At 39.0% G+C, this 24,073-nt stretch overlaps 1 protein-coding gene across 3 annotated transcripts in view; it reads left to right on the top strand.

Moving 5' to 3' along the window:
- The window catches only part of CYRIB (CYFIP related Rac1 interactor B), a 101,831-nt gene that overhangs the window by 60,244 nt on the left and 17,514 nt on the right, over positions 1-24,073 (top strand). The window contains exons 3-4 of one of the 3 annotated variants that reach the window (XM_052787457.1): positions 11,829-11,865; positions 23,469-23,551. In XM_052787457.1, the coding sequence (XP_052643417.1) occupies positions 23,479-23,551 (73 nt within the window). In that variant the 5' untranslated portion in view covers positions 11,829-11,865; positions 23,469-23,478. Of the gene's footprint in view, positions 1-11,828; positions 11,866-23,468; positions 23,552-24,073 lie in introns of those variants that run through there. The other 2 variants (XM_052787455.1, XM_052787458.1) reach the window with 2 other exon arrangements.

Here is a 24,073-nt window from a genome sequence, read left to right as displayed (position 1 = left end):
AATGACATAGTGAAAACAATGTTTGACTTTATGTAGTCTTTTTTTATATAAAAATGACTTGTATAGTACAGCTATTTGTGAACGATAATTTCAAGAGCTTTGTTGCCTGGGTCTGTAAAATAGCAGCTCCTGAAAGTAAAATGTGTATGAGACTCCTTCCCAAGTACTCAGTTTGAAAATGCATGTCCCTCAATTTACAGGAGAAACAACGTGTGGCATGTAGTATGTCACAATTTGAGGTACCAAAGCACTGTATTACCAACACAAGTTTTGAACCACACTGTAATTATCTGATAGTAATTTTTAAGTTAATCTTTTAGATTATTCTGATCATATATGATGTGAACAAATACTGTATCTCTGTCACTAAATTGGAGTGCACAGCTTGCTCCATACAGAAAATTGAAAATCTCATTAGCCTAGCAGTGAGGGGTCCTCTGTCGATTTCCCTACTTCAGCTTCCCTTCCCACTCCATCATCACCCCACCTTCTCTCTGAGAGAGCAGTTTAACAGGATGGCCATGCTGAGTGAAACTGGGTAAATCTAGAAAATAGCTCTTCGTCTCTAACTGTGGTAAAGTATTTGTCTTAATTCAGCATTTCCTTTAGGACCAGGAAGTGCTTTTTAGCTTGGGGGTAGTGCTGCACAAACTTGATTTGCCGTTTCCAGCATTAACTTTGGTCTGGGAAGACATGAGCTGAGAGCACACTGAACTCTACCACATTTTAAACCTGACCTGGGTCTCAGCACAGGCCCTCAGCTCTGGTAATATGCTGAAAAGAGAGTGTGACACACGGACACCGCATACCTTGGGGCAGAGTGTGTCTGGGTCTTGCATGACTAGTGCCAAGATAGAAATATTAAGCCAGCTGGACCTTGGTGTGGTGCAGACTAACCCAAACGGTTGTATAAGACATGCGTGCCTGTTTTATCCAGGTGGTATTTCTTTTGGTTGTGATGTTTCAGCTGTCCATTATCACGGACACTGAAGGACATATAACATTTTAGCATTTGCCCTTTTTTCTTGTGTTAGCTTTTCTCTTTCTTTACATTAACTTTAGTTGTATGGGATTATTTTTCCAGAGTATCAGTCATTCGGAAAAGATCTCGGTAATTATCTCCTGCTTTTGAATATAATCTCTGATAATTATTCATTCTTATTTTATAGCTTTATCTCTCATATGCAGCTTGAACTTGTCTGCATGCTTGAAGATTTAAAAATCTTTCCATGCAACTTAGAATTGTTCCCCTGTAATGATGACGGGGAGGTGTTTGGCGCAAACTGATTAACATGTTGTGGAGTCCTGTTCCAGCATTGGTACTGCGGTGTTTGTGGATTAACAGGTTTTGCATTTTGTACTAATTTTAATAAATATGAAAACACCTTCAGTATTATATTTGCAAAGTGGAAGCAAATGCATACCTGTCATTTTCTTACTAATTTTGAGAACTCTTTGTTGTGGCTTGTATAGCTCTTATAAGAGTAGCATTTGTCTGTCTGACACATCTTTAAATGTTGTGCTTCCTTGTGGGGAGAATCTTTAAAATCTCTTCAGTAAGGATGTCAGTCTTTTAGTGCAAATCCCATGATATGTGTTAAACTTAAAAGGAGCAGGAAAGTTTGTTTCTAGTTGTCTGGTACCTGTGTGCCTACAAAGGTTAGAAGTGAAGGACTTCATTCAGAAGAGATACTGTATTGAGTAAGGCCATATTGCATGTGTTACAGACTTCTGTATGGCTTTGGCTGTCTGGGAAGTTTATATAAAGTCAAATGTGCTGCAAGAAATATAAAGCAAGGTTCTGTTTTGTTTTGCTCAATGCTAAATGTTTCTTCCATTAAACAAGGAAATAGGTGTTAAAAAAGGTGCAGCTTTTAATGTGTGCTTTCAGAAGGATTTATTCCATTTGGGGAAAACTATGTAACCAACGTAGAAAGTGGTGAAGTTACAAATGCTTCTGAGCAACCTGAAAAGCTTTCATGCAGAGCCTACCAGATACCAACAGTAGGGTAATGTAGGAACCATCGGGGTAAAAGAATAATCTGTCACAATGAGGTTATATACTGTAAATACATGAAGAAAAATTGATACCTTTCTGACAGTTAAAACCACTTTTACTTCCCATTTGTGCCACAAGTTAAAATCAATCTCCTTTGGTAGTGTTTCTCTAAATATATTGCTGTAGATTTGCCTATAAACTCTATTTGCAGTTCAGCAGAGCTTCTTGAATTGGTTTGTCGTCCGTGTGAAAGTGAGTTTGTTGAAATGGTTCATATGGAGGTTAAGTACCTTTTTGTGGTTTTGACACTCGCTATAAAATATTTTGGTAGAAATTCTGATCATGTCACTGATGTTCTACCACCATGCATTTATTTTGTATTAATGCTGGCATCTAAGGCAAGAAAGAGGAATAGCTGACATTTTTTTTTAGGCCAAACTAAGCTGTCTCCTATTTACTAGCTGTATTTTATCTTAGGGCTAGTTTAATGTGGCTGACTGAGATACCATGGGAATAGATTGAGGGGCTAAAAGTTTTTATGCAATCCTGTGTTTTTTGAAGTCTAATAGAAGATGGTAGTAATCTGCAAATGATCAGTGAGAGTGTTTTTTTACGGTAATCAAGCAGAATTCGGTGTAGAGCTCTTCCAAAATATCCTTCCTTTATGTGCAGCAGTACTAATGCAACAGTTAGTAGAGTAAGTTTAAAAAGTGAGTTTTGATAATGGCGCATTTAGTAAACTGTGTTCTGCTTCAGCCTTTAACCATGCGGATTTGTTTATGAATGTAAAGCTGCTATTTTTCTCTACCTGTAAATAGTTGCCCAGGACAACATGAACTGTTTAATTCTGTTTGTCCAATGAGCCTTCAAATCAAAGACATTAATTGCAGGGTTGTTTTGACTTTTTGAAAAGTCACTTTTAAACAGATGAGCAAAGTATGTAAACTTTGCTCATCAGAAAGATGTTTGACTGAAAAACTGTGCTTGTTGAGACGGGTGACTGGACTTTCGTATTATGTTTTATGTGGTCTGTTCTATTAGGTTAATGTCAGATGTTGCTTATTTCACTTCCCGACTTACAGGACGACTCTTAAATGCTTGTTAAAGGACGTTTCTAGGTTTTGTGGGAGTGTTTTTTGGGGGTTTTTTTTAGCTTTGTAGGGACTTGGACTATTAGCATGTAGTCCTTCAGATCTGGTTAATATTCAGTTTACTGCTTGACCACATAACTGCAGTTTTGTTATTTAGAATCATAGAATATCTCAAGTTGGAAGGGACTCATAAGGATCATCAAGTCCAACTCTCTGCTCCTTGCAGGACTACCTAAAACTAAACCATATGATTAAGAGCATCATCCAGGTGTTCCCTGAACTCTGACAGGCTTGGTGCTGTTAACTACTTCCCTGGGGAGCCTGTTCCGGTGACTGACCACCCTCTTAGTGAAGAACCTTTTCCTAATGTCCAGCCTGAACTTTCCCTGATGCAGGTTGCCTCCTTTTAGCTTATCATGGAATTAATTTTGGAAATTATCGAGCAGAAATAGTGTGCAGCTGTTGAGACTCAGTATCATTAAATTAAGACCTTGTTGTTGTATGGCTTCTGTTTTTTGTTTTGTTTTTTTTCCCTGACTGTTGGGCAAAGCTGTTGAATAGACACAGTGGTCCCTAGGAGCTGGGCCCGGACATCCCCATGTTATGTCTCTTACGTTTGTTACCCTATGTTCTGTTATTTTTTGCGCATGCTTCCATCTTAAATGCTACCCAATAGACAGTTGAGGTCACAGGTTAAAATAACATGGTTAGTTTTTTCCTTTCTGGACAGCTAATGATCAGTACAATTGTTTTGAGTATTCTTGTTTATCATTTTTACTGGCATGTAATCACCCATGTTTTTCTTTCTATTAGAATAATCTCAAACTTCTGTTACTGGATGTTGCTGTTTAGCTGATCTGAAAAGCTTCCCTCTCCCCTCCCCGCCCCCACTTCTGTTTTTAATTTTAGCTGAAACAGTTACTAAAATCTTTCCCTGTAGGTGGAGCTCAAGGCACTCCTGGGCAAGCTGAAGGCAGCCTTAGTGCTATATGACAGTTGTTACTCTGGCCGGAGCAGAGTCCTGCACAGTGTTGCCTCCTGGTTTGTGCATGAGTTACAACTATGGAGGAGCTGCTTCTGCTGAGACTTGCTTAGTGGGGCAGTACTAGGGACCTTGAGGGGAAGGAGTTAAAGCGAACTGCTTGGGTATCCACTATAACCTGCTCAGTCTGAGAGAAGCATGTCGCAAAACTTACTGCTGTTGGTTTCCATAGGAAGGGCTTTTCAGAATTTTTGAAAGCTAATCTGTGTGCTTTGAAATCTGGACTAAACAAATCCATTGCCTCTGAGCAGCAGAGATGCTGTCTGTGATCTTCTAGAGCTGTAGTGTAATCAGCTTAGGTCTAAATTCATCTTACACTTTTACCTATCAGAGCATTAACTGTGGCTTCAGCTCTCAATTTCTGATGCTGTTTATGGTTAGAACTCAGCAAAACCAATAAAAAGATGTTTTAGGTGGTAAGTTACTCTCTTTGCTTGTTGGTTTCCTTTCATGATAGAAGTTCCTTTCTGTTCATATGACCTAGTATAGTCCTGAGGAAAGTGATTCAGCCTGAGCGTAGAAATCTAGATTATAAGAAATAAGGACTCCTCTGTTTAAGTGTTACTGAATAGGGCTGTGGGTCTTGGGGTTGCTTAGAGCTGATAATACACTACTAATAACGTTGAATGGAAAAGCCCTTTTGACCTTTTCTTGTCTTACTGTTTTTATTATGCAAGTGGATGAGTATTGCTGCAAACTTCCTGGGACAGGGTATGGTTTTGTTTCTGTTATGCTGATATTGAGTCAGAACTCTCAGTCTTAAACTCTGCCATACTCCTAAGAAATTATATCATTTGTGTAGCTTAGATAAAAAGGCTGTTGAATCACTTGGTTGGTATTCAGCAATACTTCACAGCTGGGTGTTAACACCATAACATCGAAGGAAGCATCAACTGTAGAAAAAGAGCAATGCTAAGTAGTCACAGGGAAGTTAAACATGCAATGGATAGCAAACGGCAATGTCATTTAATGCTGTAAAGGTATCCAGTATCTCTTCCTAGCTTAGGAATATGTAAGTACTTTTTTGAGGAGTGACAGCCTGAATGCTAGAGAATTCTTCAAAATTCTGCTCATGTTATATACCTGGTACTAAATCACTTCAGGATTTAGATTTATTAAGGTTCAAAAGAAATAGAGGAGATAATATGCTACCAGAAATAGCAAGTTCAGTGTTTGAATAATTGACTATTAGACACAGGACTTGCTTCAGTAATTCTTGCAGGCTTTTTAAATTTTTTTTTTTTTTCTTGCAGTAAAACAAGAAGTTGTGTAGTCTGGACTAAAATATCACAATTCTACCCCTCCATCCCACTGCCAAAAAAACCACCCTCACAAACAAACAAACCAACCCACCACAAATTAAAAAGCAAAAAGTCCCATCTCTGTTTTCCTAAAAGTCTTTATTTGTCTTCGTGTTACCCCACATTTAATATTCTCATGCTCTTTAAGAAGTGAAAGAGATTATTTGTAAATATTTAAATTAACTTTCTGATTTGGTTAAAAAAAAAAACCCAAAACTTGTGCTTGGTCTTCAGTTTGGGGCTTTTTTTTTTTCCTATGTAAAGCTTTGACAAGATGCAAAAATGAGGATTATGATAGTTCATTTTATTGTTTCCACTAAGCCAAGGTAATGGTTCATTGTGGAAAACATACTTGTAAGTGGATGAAACATAAATTTTCATGCTGAGTATTAGTCTTGTATATGTCTGAATATCCTCTTATGCAATACAGGCTTCTCAATTATCTGTGTTTTTCCCTCTTTTTTTTTTTTTTTTTGATAAAACGGGTTTATGTATATAACCTTGTCCTCTTTTTGTTAATCTATAGTGCAGTATCTAAACTTCCTTGAAATGTTTTCTTCAAAGTAAACCTGATGGCTCTTTGCTACATTTCTTTGGAAGCCAGATCTTCAGACTAAGCTTTACAGAAACTGAAACAGTGCTTTGTGGACCTCACTTGGAGTATGCCAAGTAATTAGTTGTGCTCCTAACTTAGCACGTGGAACTGAGAGTGCTGCTCGATGTTTGGATGTGTGGTATGAAGAGCTGTATGCCAGTATAGCTGTGTATAGTATGAGTTACAGTGGCATAAATGCATTTTAATCTGTGAATAAAGGACAGAAAACATAATGTATGCTTTTGGTACGTGTTTAACACAGGTGGAGAACTACTAAGAAAGCTTTCAGGTCAGATCACCCTTTCTATCATTAAATTATAAACCTAAACCACAGGTTTGAGTGTAGCAAGTAATACGAGTTACTATAAGACAACATTGAGAAATTATATAGGATAGGGAAAGGCTTAATATAACTCATAGACTTTTAAGATGCAATTTAGCTTTTGAAGGATAAATAAAAATGAATGAAGAAGAAAGATTTGAGCTGAAGCTTTCTACAGCCAGAAGTCAAAAAGGTGGTTTTATAGCAAGCAACCAGCAGATTTGCTTTCTTATGAAGAACTACAGTAATTTTGCAGTAGTGATAGACTACCTTTGCACAGACTTAATCTAATGTTTGATTGCGATACAGATATAGCAGAATCTTTTTAGAATCACTGATGTTAACATTGGAGTTTGCATCTGTTTAGCATTGAACTATGGGTTCATCTGCAGATGCCCTGAAACTTCCTCTGAAACATGATCTTAGCTATTATTTATTTTTTATAGCTTAGCCATCTGTTATTGTTACTAAAGTAAAAAGCAAGTTTTACTACTAAACGTTTCTTAGCGTTCTTTTTTTATTACCCACAAGATGTGGGATATATTTGCCTTGTGGTTCTGTTTTGGATTGGGCTTGGTTTTATGTTTTAAAGTGTGCTTCTAAGAGTAACCAGTTTTTGGAGTGGTTTCCTCAAACTTAATTTCAAGTCTGCAAGTGAAGCAAGAGCAGGAGTGTCTAAAAATTGCCAGAGCACTGTAGTCTTTGAGCTAGGTTCTGTTCTGTTCAGCAATATGCAAAGGGCAATTAAGATTCATGGACTGAGAACATCTGTGCCGTAGTCCACCTCTGGTTGGCACAGAGTTCAAGTTGGTGACACTTACCAAGGGAAATCCTAGTGCAAGTTTGAACTTCAAACAAGCAATTTAAACATTTGCTCTGTGAAAGCAGCAGAGTGGATTGTTTTGAAGACGACTAGTAAAGCCTGGGTGCCTAATACATCACATGGAGTACATGAATCCTGTGCAAGCTTTCTTTAGTAAGTGTTGTAAGCTTTATGCAGTAATTCTTTCTGAAGTTTCCTGACAAGCTGAGGTACTGATCAAGTACACAGAAAGTCATTTAGATTCTTATTGCAAAGTTGTCAATTCTTTCATACTACTCAATGTTTTCCGTTCTTAATAGGCAGGAAAACCTGAGTGTTGGAAAGCCTGCAAAATCACCATTCCTGTAGCAAATCTTGACTGACAGTTGCTGACAAGTTTATGCTTGTGTGTAGAGGCTTCTTAATTCAGTCGGGATTAGGCAGAAGATGTTGGTTTCATACTGAAAGTTAATGGTTAGCTTTTCTCTTCTGAAATCTGTTTTCATGTATTGCCGAGTTAAGCAGCATCAGTTCAATATGAGGTGGATGCCCAAAATGCAGGGCTTATTCAGTGGTTAGGCAGTGTATTGGGTTTGTGTGGCAAGGTTTTGGTAGCGGAGCTGGGGTTACAGGGGTGGCTTCTGTGAGAAGCTGCTGGAAGCTTCCCCTATGTCTGACAGACCCAATGCCAGCCGGCTCCAAGACGGACCCACCGCTGGCCAAGGCCGAGCCAATCAGTGATGGTGGTAGCACCTCTGGGATAACAGATTTAAGAAGGGAAAAAAAGTTGCAGCAGGCACAGAAACAGCAGCCGGAGAGGGGAGTGAGAACATGTGAGAGAAACAACCCTGCAGACCCCCAAGTCAGTGAAGAAGCAGGGGGAGATGCTCCAGGTGCCGGAGCAGAGATTCCCCTGCAGCCCGTGGGGAAGACCAGGGTGAGGCAGGCTGTTCCCCTGCAGCCCAGGGAGGTCCACGGTGGAGCAGATATCCACCTGCAGCCTGTAGAGGACCCCACGCCGGAGCAGGTGGGTGCCCGAAGGAGGCTGTGACCCCGTGGGAAGCCTGTGCTGGAGCAGGCTCCTGGCAAGACCTGTGGCCTCGTGGAGAGAGGAGCCCACGCTGGAGCAGGTTTTCTGGCAGGACTTGTGATCCTGCGGGGGACCCACACTGGAGCAGTCTGTGCCTGAAGGACTGCAGCCTGTGGAAGGGACCCACGCTGGAGCAGTCTGTGAAGAACTGCAGCCTCTGGGAAGGACCCACGCTGGAGAAGTTTGTGAAGGACTGTCTCCCATGGGAGGGACCCCACACTGGAGCAGGGGAAGAGTGAGGAGTCCTGTCCCTGAGGAGGAAGGAGCAGCAGAGACAATGTGTGATGAACTGATCATAACCCCCATTTCCCATCCGCCTGCGCCGCTGGTGGGGGGTAGGTAGAGAATTCAGGAGTGAAGCTGTGCAAGGGAAGAACGGAGGGGTGGAGGGAAGGTGTTTTAAAATTTGTTTTTATTTCTCATTACCCTACTCTGGTCTGATTGGCAATAAATTAAGTTAATTTTCCCCAAGTCGAGTCTGTTTTGCCCATGATGGTAATTGGTGAGTGATCTCTCCCTGTCCTTATCTCAATCCACGAGCCTTTTGTTATATTTTCTCTCCCCTGTCCAGCTGAGGTGGGGGGGGAATGATAGAGCAGCTTTGGTGGGCACCTGGCCTCCAGCCAGGGTCAACCCACTACAGCCAGTTACTAATTTTTTTTTTTCAAGTTTCGTTATCCACAATGATACCAAGTTTACTTAGTGCATCTTTTATATTTGGGTACCATTTGACTTGTGTCAACTACAGGCTTTTCCTCTGACAAACTGAATGATGCTTGGTTTTGTTTTCTTCTGAAAATGAATAGCTGCAGTTTAGATGATTCACCATCCCTCTCCAATGGCTGTAGACATTTTTCTGCATTTGGTCTCCAACTGTTGTGACAATTCTTTGAATTCCTGTTGTAGTTGGTCTGAGATGTTAGTGTAAGCTTTGGCCGCCTTCTGCTGTGGTGAAGTTAGGCTGCAAGTCAAGGGGGAGTTGTGTAATAGAGATTCCTAGGATGGGATGCATTAATCTTTCTGCCGTTTGACTCCATAAAATGGTATTAAAAAAAGGCTAAACAAAATCTCTGAGCTGTTAACCCATTGAATAAAGGTAATTTGCCTGCCTAGAGCTGCTTCTCTCTAACATAATGTTAAATACTTGGCTGCCTCAGAATCACAAGCAATTAAAAAAATGCTTGGTTCTGTAGTATTCAATTTTCACTAGCTATTAAGTTATATAGTATACGTCTCATCTTGTGCCTGTTGATACTCTTTCTATATTAATCTGCAGATCCAAACCTTAATAATGAGTCAGAAGGAAGCTCAGATGTTCTGCAGATCTTCTGTACCAACTGGGAGAACCCAAGTAATGCACTCTAAACCTGACAAGAGGCGATTGTTCATTTAGATACTCTTGGGTCTGAATCGGTGTGCACACGGAAGTGCAAAAATTGTGTAAAGAATCCATCACACCATTAATTTCACATCTGGCCCTTTTAATGAATGGTGACTGATTATTACCCACTGACTGCTAGAGATCTGCAAGTCAATTTCTTACCCATTTAGACAGTGCTTTATTATATTGCATAGTGCTAACCTCTAAATTTAAAATATTGTATGATGTGAAGTCACACTGTACAAAAATCAAATATCTGTCAGCTTGCCAGTATAAACCAAGCTGATAGCATGATCTGAACTGTTCTGCATGAAAGCATGCTCATCGGTACTAAAAGACAGGAATCCAGTTAATGGATTCCTTTGCTAATGTCTCTTTGCCTGTTATTGATGATAGTCCAACTGACCTATAATTCTCAGCTTTCCTGGTTGCTTCCCTTTTGCCTAATGGCTCTACTAGGCCATTCAGTCATTCATTGAAGCCTTGAGGACAAGCTACCTGAGCATCAGCACACTTTTCTTGCAGGTAGTAAGTGCTTGTGATTATAAGTGCAGTATTCTGTCTGGAAAGATGTAGAGAGCTGAGCAATTCTAGGGTTTTTTCTAACAATTTTATCAATTGGAAATTTAGATATTTCTGTTTAGTAATGAACTAGTAGTGTTAGGAAACATTTTTTTAAAAAGTCCGTAGTCTTGCTGTTATAGTGGGGTGTTTTTCGTCTATTACTTTCATATTTGTTTCTATAGTCTGGTCATTCTAATGAATTAGGACTTCTTTTTGTTTTCAGCTCAGTGAATTAAGTTGGACTCTCACCCAAAATCATCTTAACCAGAGCTCTTGACTAATCCCCCCAAAATAATCTTATTTTTAGGTAGAATTTTTTAGTGTTCTTAAATGTTTTGTCCTATTTGATTTTCCTTTCACTTTTTTCAGGAAATTAGCTTTTTGAAGTAATGTTGGGTCTAACTTTGGTTTTGGTTTCTCTATTTGCAGTATCAGTTATGTTCATCCCTGACCTGCAGGGCACCAACGTTTTCCAGTCAGTATTTGATGTTTGTTGCTTTGTCTCAAAGCACGAATTGAGCAGTGTGCAGTCATGAGGACGGAAAAAAAATCCATATTTAAAATACGCCTAGTGAGAGCGCGTGAGTTTTAGGGAAGCTGCAGCAGCTTTTGCAAAGATAGTGCTCTTAACCATCTTTTTCTCCTGTGAAGTAGTTGTTCTCCTGAAGTACTAGCTAGCTGTTGCTTACTACTGAGAGAGTAAAGGGAAGTTGACGTCAATTGGCAAAGGAAAAAGCAGATGCTACTCAAACTTACAGAAATCCTAGTCAAGGGGGAAGCCTCTTTGAGAGAGATGCATACACAGGAAAGAATGGAGCAATAAATTTCTATGCCTGTAACAGTGTCTGACAGTCATCCTTCTGCTTATGTTTAGTTCTGCGGGCTGTGAAGGGTCGTTCTCAGTAGGGTCTCCACTCTGCTTCTTGCCTGTGGTGTTGTACATCTTCAGAGCCTTCCCCAGCTAACATTACACTATTATTTCCTGTGAAGCTCAAGCTCTATGAGATACTGTAGTACTCCGTATCTTCTCCCTTAAACTGTACTGTTAAAATTACTATTTCACCAGCCTTAAGATGGTGGTTAATAATGTGTGTAACAGACTGAGGCTGTCCAAGAATGCTCGTTTTCTTTGTTAAGCAAATGGTTTTCAGTGGTGACTTGAAAATGCCTTCTCTGGAGGTCAGTATGCAAGCCATGAACTTTTTTCAAGAGCTAATTTGTGTGGTTGAATTAAGAATCTTGTGTTACACTCTTTCTTTTCAAAGCAAAATGAAATGCAAGTGGAACAATTTGTCACTGGTATTTTATTGCAGCTTTGACTCTTTACTAATTAAATTTATTTAGGGGTATGTGTTCTTACGGTTTATCTAACACCAGCAGCCTTTTTCCCTAGAAGCACGCTTGTTGCCAAATAATTGTGTTCCCTGTTTGTTTATATGCCTAGAGATAAAACACAGTTCTGCATTTCCAAAAGTCACAGTGGCATATAGATCCAGGACTATGTTGATAAAGTAAATCCAGAAAAATAGTACAATGTCTGGAACAGATGCATGTTTGCTTTTACAAGGTCATGTAGCATTACATTTAAGACTTTTGGTGCAAAAGAATGAATTTTCATAATCTCTTTTTCTTTTAAAACAGACTGGAGGCCAAGAACAGAGTGCAGCACTGGCTGTAGGTAAGAATTGAAACTTAACCTGCTTGAAAACTCTCCTGACATATAAGAAGCAAAAATTATAATATGTTAAAGGACAGAAAATGGGTCTGTACTGAATATGAGCAATTTTCTCTTCAAGAACTTGTTTTTCCCTATTTCCTTCTACAACTTTTGAAATCTGTAGTGTTCACTAGGAAGTCCTGATCTATAACGTAATTTATGCCTCTCTGTGGTTAAAAATGCTAAACCAGGTTGCAAGTGTGTGTTTTTTTTGCTTGCACAGTACCTCACCACGCATCCTGGTAATGCTTTTGAAAACTCTTCACTGTAGTGATGTGAAGAAGTACCATTGTTTCAATAAAGGCATTTTTAGTGTGGACAGAGTATAGTAGTTTGGCCCTGGAAGATTGTGCTTAAACTCCTTGGAAGATCTGAATGAAGACATGATGTTTTGGTGGTTTTTCTTTCTCAGTCTCTTCAGTAAAGTTACTGTGTAACTTTACTTCTTTTCTGAACCAGATGCCTTATGCTAGAAACCAGTATTCTGAACCGGCTTGTAAGACTGAAGAGGTAGCATGTGTTCATGTGAAGGTTTTAGCTTTTAGTTTTATAACCTACTTGTCATTGAAGCTACTGTGTAGAGTGTGTGTGTTATACCTCATGTTTATTGTGCTGTGCCAGCATAGCTATCTTCTGTCAGATTTGGAAGGTAATGCTAGCAAATGTGAGGTAGGATTTATTTTTCTCCCGTTTCTGATTAATTATCAAAAAGCTCTTTGAATTCTGGGGAGCTGATTAAATTGATTTGTTATCAATTTTGCTGACAACAGTAGAAAACATTTCTAAGTGCTGTGTCCAAAACTATTTGAATGCTCTATTGAGTAATTAAGAATATATGGCATTATAAAATTGTCCCTTATTTTAGTGAATGATTGATCTATTAAAATACTTGTTTTGCAGAGTTGCTGGTTTTGATGAGATTTATATCGCATTTTTGTCATTCTTAGGAGAGTTTCTGGTAATGTTGGGTCAGACCAACAGTCATTCTGGCTGGGTTTATGGAATGAGTTTAGGAACTGGGCAAGCATGCAGCAATATTTTCCAAATCTACAATAAACTAATGGAAAAACATCCAGTGTCAGCAGTAGTAGTACCTTTTTCATTTGGTAACCTTTTCTTCTGAAGTCATGGATAAGTGTATTAGCAAAGTTGCAATTAGAACTAGTGCAAACCTTTATTTACAGCATCGTGTGCATTTGCAAAGGATACATTGTAAGAGTCACTAAACTGAGTCAGACGATGGGTCTGCCTAGGCACCTATAGTCTCTGGGAATCACCATCTTACTTCCCTCTGCTTGTGTGCACTTGGTTTTGCTCATCCTTTCACACCCCCCACTTATTCCTCCACTAGAGCAGTGCTCCTTCTGGTCAGGAAGGTGAGTGTCATACAGAAAAGCTAGCAAAACTCAAGGGGCATTGCTGGGAATGGTACTGCCTGCAGAAGGAGGGAGGCTGTCCAGTGAACAGCTACAACACGTGGCAAGGAACTTCTGTTTTCTTTGAAGACACTGTGAATCGACAGTATTTTGGGTATCGAAGGGATAATATTTATAAACCAAGGTGGTGGTGTCCACTTCAGCAACCCTAAAGTTCAGGTGCCTGACTGCTGATGCTTTCACCTTCTCTAGCTGTGCTGAGACAAAGTAGCTGCCAGATGCTTAACAGCATCTTAAACCAGCTGGGAATCACCATTGTGAAGGGTTTGAAGGGACTGACAGAAGCCCTACCCAGGCAACACTTTCAATGGCAAAGCACCAGTAAGCTAACAATAGTAAAGATCTGGAGATTACTGAAAACTGGTTAAGCTTCAAAGAATGGGGCAAACTTACCTAGATGTTGCTTTCTGAGTAAGGTTAAAACTTGAAAAAAGCTTAATACCTAACAAAACTTGAACCTTCAAATGTGAGCAGATGCCTAGGGAAGAGTGGGAACAGGGAGAGCATATATTGATGGTTCTTCCAGTATATGTTTTCAGGTCAAGTATTTTTCGGAGCCAGATGTGATTATTAAATGTATTCAGTATTGTTTAATGACTTTCTGTTCCGCATATGTGCCTGGTTTTCCCCAAGAACTGCTGCAAACTCCTTGGGAGATGAGATGAACTTGTAGAGGTCACAGATGAACTGGTGCAGGAATCGTAACTCTGCATGATATTCTGCATCCTTGCTACTGATCTTAATAGTTTGCAGGTTGTATAATACCACTGAAGAATAGCAAATGTTCCTCCGTATTTCCAATATGTGGATGAAAATAAAGTGTCTCGTATCTTACGCTTACAGGACACCTCTAGTTTGATTTTAAGATTAAAAGAAAATTTGAGATATGTAGGGAGAGATGGAAAATGAGATAAAAGATGATCAGATTTAGCACAGCTAGAGGGATCTGGACCAATGTGGTCTGGGTTTTTTGTTTGTGTGTTTTTTACACTTGCTTTCTAACAAGAAATAACTGTCCAGACTCAATAAATTAGTTGATACTGTGCCTCATGAGGCTATCTGAAGAAGTAACTGGAAGCAACAAAGACGGCTGTAGAACCTTGATCTTGCAAAAAATCTCCTGTGAAACTTTAAAGACACAACCAACTACGTAGGGACCAATATCCTCTGTCTGCCCTGCCTAATGCCTGCCTGTTTTGTTTCTGTTTCTGAAAGCAGATGGGATGGTAAGGAAATAATTCTGCTAGTCATTTTCTGTTGTACCATCAGTAACTTGATGTGTTTCATTAGCCTTCTATATTTTGCAAACATACTTTGTCTGACTGGTGTCTCAGAAAAAGGAAACTCCACAAAATAATCAGAAAGTTCTCCTGAAACATGGAAATCTGCCCTTCCAGCTATGTGATTTGGAAGGCCATAGAACTTCCCTTCCTCCTTGGTAGATCAGGGCTGGTGTGTCACTGAACTGAATTCGCAGATGGACCGTCAGTGTCAGGTTCATACACGCAAGGTTTGCGGTTTGGTAGTGCAACATTCCAAAAAATCCCTTGAGATAGAATATGTCAGTGAATATTTATATCCATCAACTTGATGACTAGGTAATTTGTCATAATATTGGTGGTGTAGGATTTGCAAGCCAAGGTGCTGAAGGGGTGCAACAGTTTGGAGCCAAACTAAAAGAAAACATGTCATTTGAGTATTAGAGCGATGCAGCTGATTGTACTCCTTGTCCTAGTACATTAGATGGCAGCATTATCAAGGCTGGCTGTCAGAGCCTCAGTGCAACTTCATCCAGCTTGGGTACTGAAACATATGGGAGTCTGATTCTTATAGATGGGAATTCAGCTATTTTGAAAGAAAACACTTTTCCAAATAAAACTAGGCTTGAAGAAGAGTGCTTTTTCACAAGTAAAATACCAACTAAAAGGTGGCAGATCAGTTGAACTAGACACTATAGTGAAGTTAGGGATTGAAAAGACTTTTTTTTTTCTAGCAGTTAGATAAAACTTGCAGGTTTGGGGTTTGGGTTTTTTTTTTGGAGGGGTTTGTTTCCCCCCCCCCCCCCGTCTTTACACTGAAATGAAAAGCTGGCAGGAGAAGGACTTACCATACAAATTATTGTTGAGTTTGGTTTTTTTGGAGATGAGAGCTTGACAGCTGTTAAATTACAGGCTGACATGTTTGAAATATGAAACTTTCTTAGTAATGTTGTAGTAGAGCACAGTTTTAATAGGCATACCATCTTCTGTAGAGTAAGAAGCTTTTTCTCTAAAATAATAAAAAAGCAATCTAAATCTACCACATCTCTTGTTAAACACTTTTTTGCATCTTTACCTGATAAAAATAGAATGTTCTCAGCCTACTTTGAAAAAAGACAAACTTCAAGATCAGCCACTGTTTCCATGATGTCATAGTATCATGGACTAAATGCAGTATTTGGGCTGGAAGAAAATTGCTGACTCTGAGCTGTAAGGCTCTAAGGTAGTATGAACACATTTGTTACAGGCTTCCCTTTCTCTGGAAGTTCAAATTGTAAGGTAGTGACCTCTGTTGGAGGAGTTACAGCACTGCAAAAGGCTTTTAAGATTTCAAACTTTGAAGGAGAAAGCAAAGTGTAGATTGCATTCAAATGCAAATGTCGCTGAACTAAAAAAAGTGTATTTTTTTTTCTGATGGTCACAATGCAATTGAATTAAAAAGAGCATTATGCAGAGTTATGTTAGAAAGCATGTTGAGCTTGTGTCATTTTGAAAGAGGAAAGCATATCTAATTTTTATCCCCAGATTCATTCTTGGAAGAATTGTGCAGTTACTCATTGAAGAGTAAACCAGAGCAGATTTTTGGAGCATAGCCTCTCCCCTTTTCAATACAAGTTCTGTTTTAAAAATAAGAGTAATCCTTCCAGACAAACTGGGGTTTATTCCAGACTTGTGTGGGCATGCTTAGTTATTTTATTGTAGCTCCTGTCAAATAAGTTATTCAGTGTCAGCTGTGCCACTAAAATATTCCTGAATTAACAAGGCTTTGAGACTGCCTCTTCTAAAGGAACTGTGGATTCTTCAGTGCTTTTCCCTTGATTTCCTCTAAATGGAAAAATGGACTGAATAAACACTGACCTGACCATACTTCACAATTCTGGTTTTGAGGAATGTGAGCCTTTTTTCACTAGACTATTTTCCCTGGCAGGCCTCCATTTTCCTGATATGACAAGTTGTGAATTTGGTTTTGTTCCGAAAGGAGACGTTATGGATGATGTGTGATCTCAGAGTAACTTCAGTTTCAACTAAAACAGTTCATTGTATCAAAGTCAGTTTAGCCAAAAGAACTGACATCAGAGGTAGCTTTAAACAGCTTTTAAGTAGCCTAAATACTTACTTTCCTATACAAAACCATTTTCTATATGGGTGTATAAATTGTTTTCCCACTATTCAGATAAGATATTGATGATTGAAGCCCCTGGAATTCAGTGGTGGTTTTTTGTTTTGGTTTTTTTGTTGTTTTTTTTTATTTTGGCTTTGGCTTGCATATCTTTTATTCTTGATACGGTTGATTTGTAATTAGTGGTGTGTGGAAGAATAACCACTAGGTGTCAGGAGTGGCAAGCAGTGTACAGATCTTTGCATAGGTTTAGACTGACGTATGTCATAAAAGTGTATATAAAAACTGATGAAATCTTAACGTTTGCTAGAACAACTTGTCCAGCAAAGAATGAAATTGTGTGTTTTATGCACAACTGGTGACTGGTGTGGCACTTCGTATATGTGTTTGGTTCAACAGTTAGATGTCTGTCTGAACTGATACCTTTAATATTAATAAAGTTACTATAGCTATGATGAGTCCTGAAAATGAGACCAGCTTATCCAAAATCTAACTTATATTAAGCTAATAGCACCAAGCTTCTATTTCTTAAATCTAAAGCTGATAATTTCCATATATTGGTCTCTTTTCCAGACTATGAGTGATAACTACCATTTTTTTTTTTTTACTGTTACCTCAATAATTATTTCTTGTCTGGAAAATGTATTTTATTACTTGGGGATTTTGTTTAATGACAGATCTTTCTTACTTTAAACACCACTAATATCAGTAGTAGGAATTAGAAAGTGTCAGAGGGCACCTATGCTTCTCTAGCTCTACTCAGAAGATAAATGTGTGCATTAGACTAGGAAAAACATGTTTGGATCTAAGGAAAAAATTATGACTTTCTGAAAAGAGTGATTCCCACAATGTAGTTTACAAGCCTGTTTCCATCTCTGCAGCACTCTCTAGCTTTTAAGGTTAAGGGCAGATGCATTCTCACTGCTTGTGAAGCTTAACTGCTTCATTGGGAGAGAAAACGACACTCGATCCAATAGGCTGTCCACTCTGTGATTCCATGTGTTGCTAAGGGCTGCCTTGGATTCAGCTGGTGTGGGCAGCCACCTATTCACTGTCTTCCCCCCCAGCCCCGCTGCCATTCATGGCTAGATACTATAGGCAGAAAATGTTCAGTAAGCCTTGAAACAATTGCCAGGCTGATAGGATTATTGTTCTAGAAAAACAGTATAGGGAGACATTCAGCTAGGCTTTTGTTTATGCATTAACACTGTAAGTGTTGTAACAGTGTAGTGTTATACTATAATGTTAGACTTTTAATGCTATAAGTGTTTTTCACTTACTATTTTACCAAAATATCTCTGAATTGGAGGTTTATGCCACACATACGTGACCAATTGAAAATTTAAAACTCAATCCCTGAAAGAAAATGTTTGCTCTTTTATTAGATGTGCTTTCCATATAGTGTCATGCTTAACTTCCTCCTCCAGACTCTAGAGCATGGATATGAAGTTTTCACAGAGTACAGTTTTCATACTCTGGATGTTCCCGTTCAGTCTTAAGCTTCGTTAAAAGTAGTCTTGGGAATAGCATATAATTTTCCAAAAGGTGAGCCGATTTTTTTTTTTTTCCTTGAAGCAGGCATTCTTCAATGGTCACAAACATATGGTTTTTTATCTATTTATTTAACTGGGTTTTTTTCACTAGTTTGAAAGCATGCTATTTTTCTGATAGAACAAAGCAAAATTAAAAGTGTCCCTTTTGAATGTCTTTGTAGTATTTTACCTTTAACAAGAGTAAGTTTTCTAGCTGCCCACCAATTGCAAGTAAAATGCTTGTTAATGTACACTTTTTCTTTCAGGTGTGAGAGGGGGAATTTCTTTAGTGCTCAGCTGAATTTAGTTGCATCATGTATTTCTATTAAATTTCCCCTGGGCTTAGCTTAGGAAAAAAAAAAAATTGAAATGTGTCACGGATGTTTTCAGCATGAAGGGCATGCGTGCAAGACTTGTTTTGAAAATATGCCTTTGCTTTCCGCTTGTCTGATCATGACACTACACGCAACATCATACAACCCCATAAGGCTGTAATGGGCCAAATCATTGTAATCAAATGTGGCATTCCGTATGTCTTCCTCTGCAAGTAGGTCAAGTTTAAACCATGTTCTTGGCTTGCGCTCTGATTTCCCATAACCTGCTCCACGTGGCTCAAGTATTGTGCTGGAGTACAGAGCATGTCAGGAGGGATTCTGGGCAGCTTCACAGGGACAGTCAGTTTTTAGGCAGAGACTAGTGGGTTTTTTCTGTTCTGATTTTATGATGTTGGATTCATGGCAAGAGAAGACTCCATTGGTCTAAAGCGTGCTTTTACTGAATCTCACACTGTCAGTTTGCCTAATGAGTTACCTTTGGACACTGCACTATAAAATGTTCAAATTGGTAAGACCGCTGGGAGAAAAAACAGTTTGCAAGTTTTGAAGGTGACTATATTCTGAATGAGAATACCAAATAAAATTGGACAAAGGTTGACAATCTGAAGCTGTGGAAGAACAAATAGGTAGTGACCTAAACCGTACTTAAGGCTGGGCATGTGAATATTTTGACGTTGGTGAGTGCAATATGCAAAATCCTTCTTGATAAGGATTACAGCTTTAGTGTGGATTTTGTTGCAGTTGCGCTGGAACAATTGTGGGTCAAAAGGTGTGTTAGCACACACAAAAGTCACTTCCAGTCAGTGTTCTGAGTCAGTTGTTTGGCTCTGAGACAAAGCCCAGCTGCAGGATATAAAACTCAGTCAGTAGTAGTGCTTGCTATTGGCTTTGGTCTTTATACAAGCTCAAGTCTTTCTTGAATTGGGGCTGACTGATGTGGCAATGTGCTCAAAAAGGATGCATTTAGTGCTGGAAGATGTCCTTGACTAGGCAATGATAGCTCAATGTCAAAGCTTGTTAACTGGAACCACATCTGACTTTATAAAACAGTAATTCCACTTACTTCAGCTGAAGTTGTGGACTTCCAAGGAAGTTGGAAGAGTGCTTAGTAAATCAGTACTGACTAGACATGCTGCTATGGTGGGTAATTACCAAGATAAGTCTTCATAGAACTACCGAAATTTTCTGTGCTGGTGAGTTTTTACAGGACATCAAATAGCAGAAGAGGTCCCTGAAAATAACTGTAATGGCTAGTTTTGTAGACTGTTTCTTTTAGATGCAGATTGTCATCATCTTTAGTATTAGAGCCAGTAGCAGACCTTCTTTCATGTGTTCTGGACCCAGCAGAAATGCAAACGATGAGCCATCTTGAACAAAACAAGAATCTCTAGTACATCTGGATCTGTCAGGAGCCTGAAGCATCATCTCTGAGCTAGGCTCCTTTACTCTAGATTGATCCAGGTATTCTGCTGACATAGCAGCCTCTCAGAAAGGTCAGTTTTCATTTTCCCCTCTACAGGTTTCCACCCGAGTGCAACAGGTCAGCTCTTCTTGCTGCTTAGCTGTACCTTTTGAAGGAAAATAATGTGCAGAAGTGCAGAGCCATCTAACCTGAGCCGTGGCATGTTGACCTGCTGCTGCTTCCATGCATCTGGGACGTTCCACACTGACACCACAGTCTCTTTTCTAGAAGGCCATTTCAGAGCTTGAGAAGCTAGTGCTTAGCCATGCAGGAAGAATAAATTCCTATCTGTTGGATCTTGCATTCATTACCTTGAATGCTAAGGAGAGAGAAAGTATTCTCGCAAGAAATGCTAGATCAATTATATCTTCTCAAATTGAGTTTTCAAGCTCTCTTTCTAGCTTCTTAATGTCTTTTTGGATTACAACTTGGAGGAATGGTCATCTTCACAGTTCTTAAAACACAGAAAATCTTCTAGTATTAAGGAACACTTGAGATCCTCAAGCAGCTGTTAGAATTCATCTTGATACAAGTTTCAAAAATACTGTGTTTGTCCAGCTTCTGCTAGATTTTCATTCACTTCATAAAAACTGAATATACAGTGAATGTTTTGCTGTGAAGAAAGCAAATGTGTTCGTGTATCTTGTACACAAAACTGACATGACTGAAGTTTATCAAGATTTTTTCAGTATGCTGAATGCACGAGGGAAGAGGTCTGTTAGAACTTCATTACGAACAAGTGTTCATGCAGCTTTGTAATCATGTAAATCGAAGTGTGTTCCTATATCACATATTGTCATCTTGTTGCTGTCGTAGTTGAATTAATCCATTCTCATCATCTTCAGTTTCTCTCCTTTTCTCAGAGAGGCTGTTCACTGAACTGTTACCATTAGGTCAGTTGCATCTTCTGCTTGAATTTGTTTCCTATCTACTGTTTCATTGTAGTGCCAAACCTTTTATTGTGCTTCTCTGTGTTAAACTCACTCCCAGAAAACAAAGCATATATTCTTATTGGCAAACTTTTCTGAAGGATGAAGGTCTGAATGAAAGAATTTGTATTGCAAAACTGAGTCCCTGACCCCTTACTCATTTTAGGAGGTGGTAGGGATTCAATAATCTGTTCTGCAGTGGCTATATGCTCTTCTGTAAACTTATCTTCAAAACACTTAAACCCTTCAAGCATGCTCTTACTCTAGCCTTCAGAAGTAATGTTATCCAATATTTAAACACATGACCCTGTAAACTCTTAAGAGACTGGTTAATATGAAAACAAAGGCAAAACCTACATAGAGGCATTTACTTGAGGTATTGAAAATATTTTGGTGGAGGAGGGGATGGTGCAGCTGAAGAGCTGAAGCATGGCAGTAATTGCAGGTATAGTTAGAGTTCTCTTTAGGCAGTTAACATTGTTCTCTGCTATGTATTTGCTGTTTGCTTGTTAATGTTGGAACTGAAATATGCAATACACTGGTTTGAGGCTGAGATTTGGTTTTTAAATCTGAATCTACAGACTCAATCATCATTAGGCAGCTTGTGCTTTTGGCTTTTTATTGCCCCTGTTGAAAATACTTGTTTAAGAATGCCTCTGCTTTTTCCACATTATGAATGCCGTTGTTGTTGGGGAGTGGACTAAGTGGGTTATTCAGTCTTGTGTTACAGAACATGCTTGCAAGATATGGAAAAGTAATTTCTCTGCTTTCTGATGTTGCTTGTTTACACTGCATTGGTGCACATGTAGCATTTGAAGAGTTCACTGAGCTATGGAAGAAAAAGCTCTGCAAAAAGCTGCCTCTTTGAAGAAACACGTTTTGATAGAATAGTTTTTAAGTGTCTGAACTGGACACCCTAATTTAAAACTTCCTTAAATAATGGGTGTTTCTCACAGGCTCAGAAATCTGACTTTCCAGAGAACTGAGTTCAAATGTTTAGGAAGTAGAACTTGTATTTTCTTGAGTTTCAAGGCGAGAGCTGAACATGCAAAAAAGCAAGCATACACCTGCTGATGAAGTTCAAGGTGCAGAATTCACTGTGATCAGTTGGGTTACACTCAAAGTTGCTTTTCTAAAATCTAAATTTTTAATTGTTGCTTGGTCATTCTGTAGAAGTTGCTGGAGCAAAGACCTGAGTAATCTTCAACAATCTGGGATTAATTCCCACTTTCTTCTGTAGCTTTTGTTGATTGTGTGAGTTATTGCTGAATCTTGTGGATCCTGAAAAATAAATTGCGTGCTGTTCTTAGTTTGCTTTTCCCTCACACACCGGTTGCATTTTTCTTATGGAACTCAAGAAACCTGTCAACACAGGTTCTGAAAATTTGTCTTGCCTGACAATTTATTTTCACTTCACATTGCGTCGGTTTTCTTGATTCCTAGTAAATTAATAATTCTTACTGTCATGCTACCTCCCTCCAGGTAAACATCAGTCTTCAGTAAAAGTAAAAATCAGGGAAAAAAAAAAGTCATACACTGGAAGGTTGGTATAGTTACACTAATTTGAAATTTGATTTTTTAGATTTTATGCTTGAATCCAAATGTCAGACTGTTGATGACTTAAATTCAAATCAGATTTTTTGGTTAGTGTCTTGTGTTTGTCTTGCAGCAGAATTCCAGTGAACTCCTGGTATTTCAGGGCAATGGTTCTTCAGGATATTTTCAGCCTCTGTAAAATATGGGAGGGTCCTTGAAAAGGTGCCTTGCTATAAAATGCAGTTTTCATAGTCATACTGAAAGTATTGATTTCTGAAACTTAGAGTGATGTTTGAAACTGTTTCCTTAATTTATCTGACCTCGAGTAATCTAATGACTATTTAATTTTTCTTCCACTTTTCATATCTTTTAGCTGGGATGTGACAGCAAGCATAAGAAGAACTGTTGAAACTTGATTATCTTCTGTTTTTGGAAAAGTCTAACTTGCGTTTAACTCATCACTTACGTGATTTGACGGGAAAAACTGTTCATTGGCCACAGATGACTACTACTAGTAGGCTTTCCGAAATTTGTTTTGGATTATGGAGAGATAGTAAAAACTCAGGGTTATGACAACACTAGTTCCATTTGAGGTTGCTTTTGTCCTAAGCAGTAATTGTCCTTATTGGCTGCGGGTTGCGGCAGTTATGCAAAACAATTGGCCAGTCATCATAGCTAGCATATTCTTTAAATGTATTAAAGAAAGCTGAATTACTGGCTCTTTTTCATAACTTATTTTTGTCAAAGCTATAATTCTTAATTTTTTTCAACAATTACTCCTCCCAAGAAGGGGAGTAGAAATGCGCTGTACAGTGCGCGTTTTCTACTCCCCACCAGAAGGTGATGAATCCAGCGGGCAAAACCCAATGGGAACCCTGCTCCATTGAGCCCCAGGCATGTACTTAAAATAGGAAATGGTTATTGGAACTAAATTATTTTGCCATTTTTATTTTTAGGTTTGCTGGCATGGGTAATCTCATTAAGGTGCTAACCAGGGACATAGACCACAATGCAGCACATTTTTTCTTGGATTTTGAAAGTAAGTCTCTCGGCCCTTCACAGCTGGTGCATTTAAAATGGTAACAGTAGGGTTGCTTATACCTGCTGCAGTGAAGGCTAGGGGACTCAAGTTACAAATGTGCAATTTGAAAAAAGATTTGCATGTGTTTTTTCCATTCCTCCCCCCCCCCCCCCCCCGCCCCCCGCCTCCAGTAGTAGCCAAGCCACCATCATGCTACTGTGTAAATTTTCTTTCCTTGTGCTTAGTCATTTTGGGTCTCTGTGGTCAGTGATGTCCATCCATCTGCCTGCAAATCGAGTAGTTGTAAAACGAAAAATTCTGTCAGTATGCCATAGTAATCTGTGCTAAGCAGTTTTTCACTGTAATCCTATCTTATACAAGAGTGAGTACTAAATCATTCCTGATCCTGGTTTGGTCATTCGTGGTGCAGTTAATGTGCATTTTTTCCATCCAAAAGTCCAAAGTGGAATTGTCGGGGCTTCACAGATGTTTTGGGCACCTTGTGTAAAAGATCTGTGGCATACCTGCGTTAGCATTTTC

This window comes from Harpia harpyja, chromosome 5 (genome assembly GCF_026419915.1).
Source record: "Harpia harpyja isolate bHarHar1 chromosome 5, bHarHar1 primary haplotype, whole genome shotgun sequence".
NCBI classification, from domain to species: domain Eukaryota; kingdom Metazoa; phylum Chordata; class Aves; order Accipitriformes; family Accipitridae; genus Harpia; species Harpia harpyja.
This window is presented reverse-complemented; position numbering and strand designations above follow the sequence as displayed.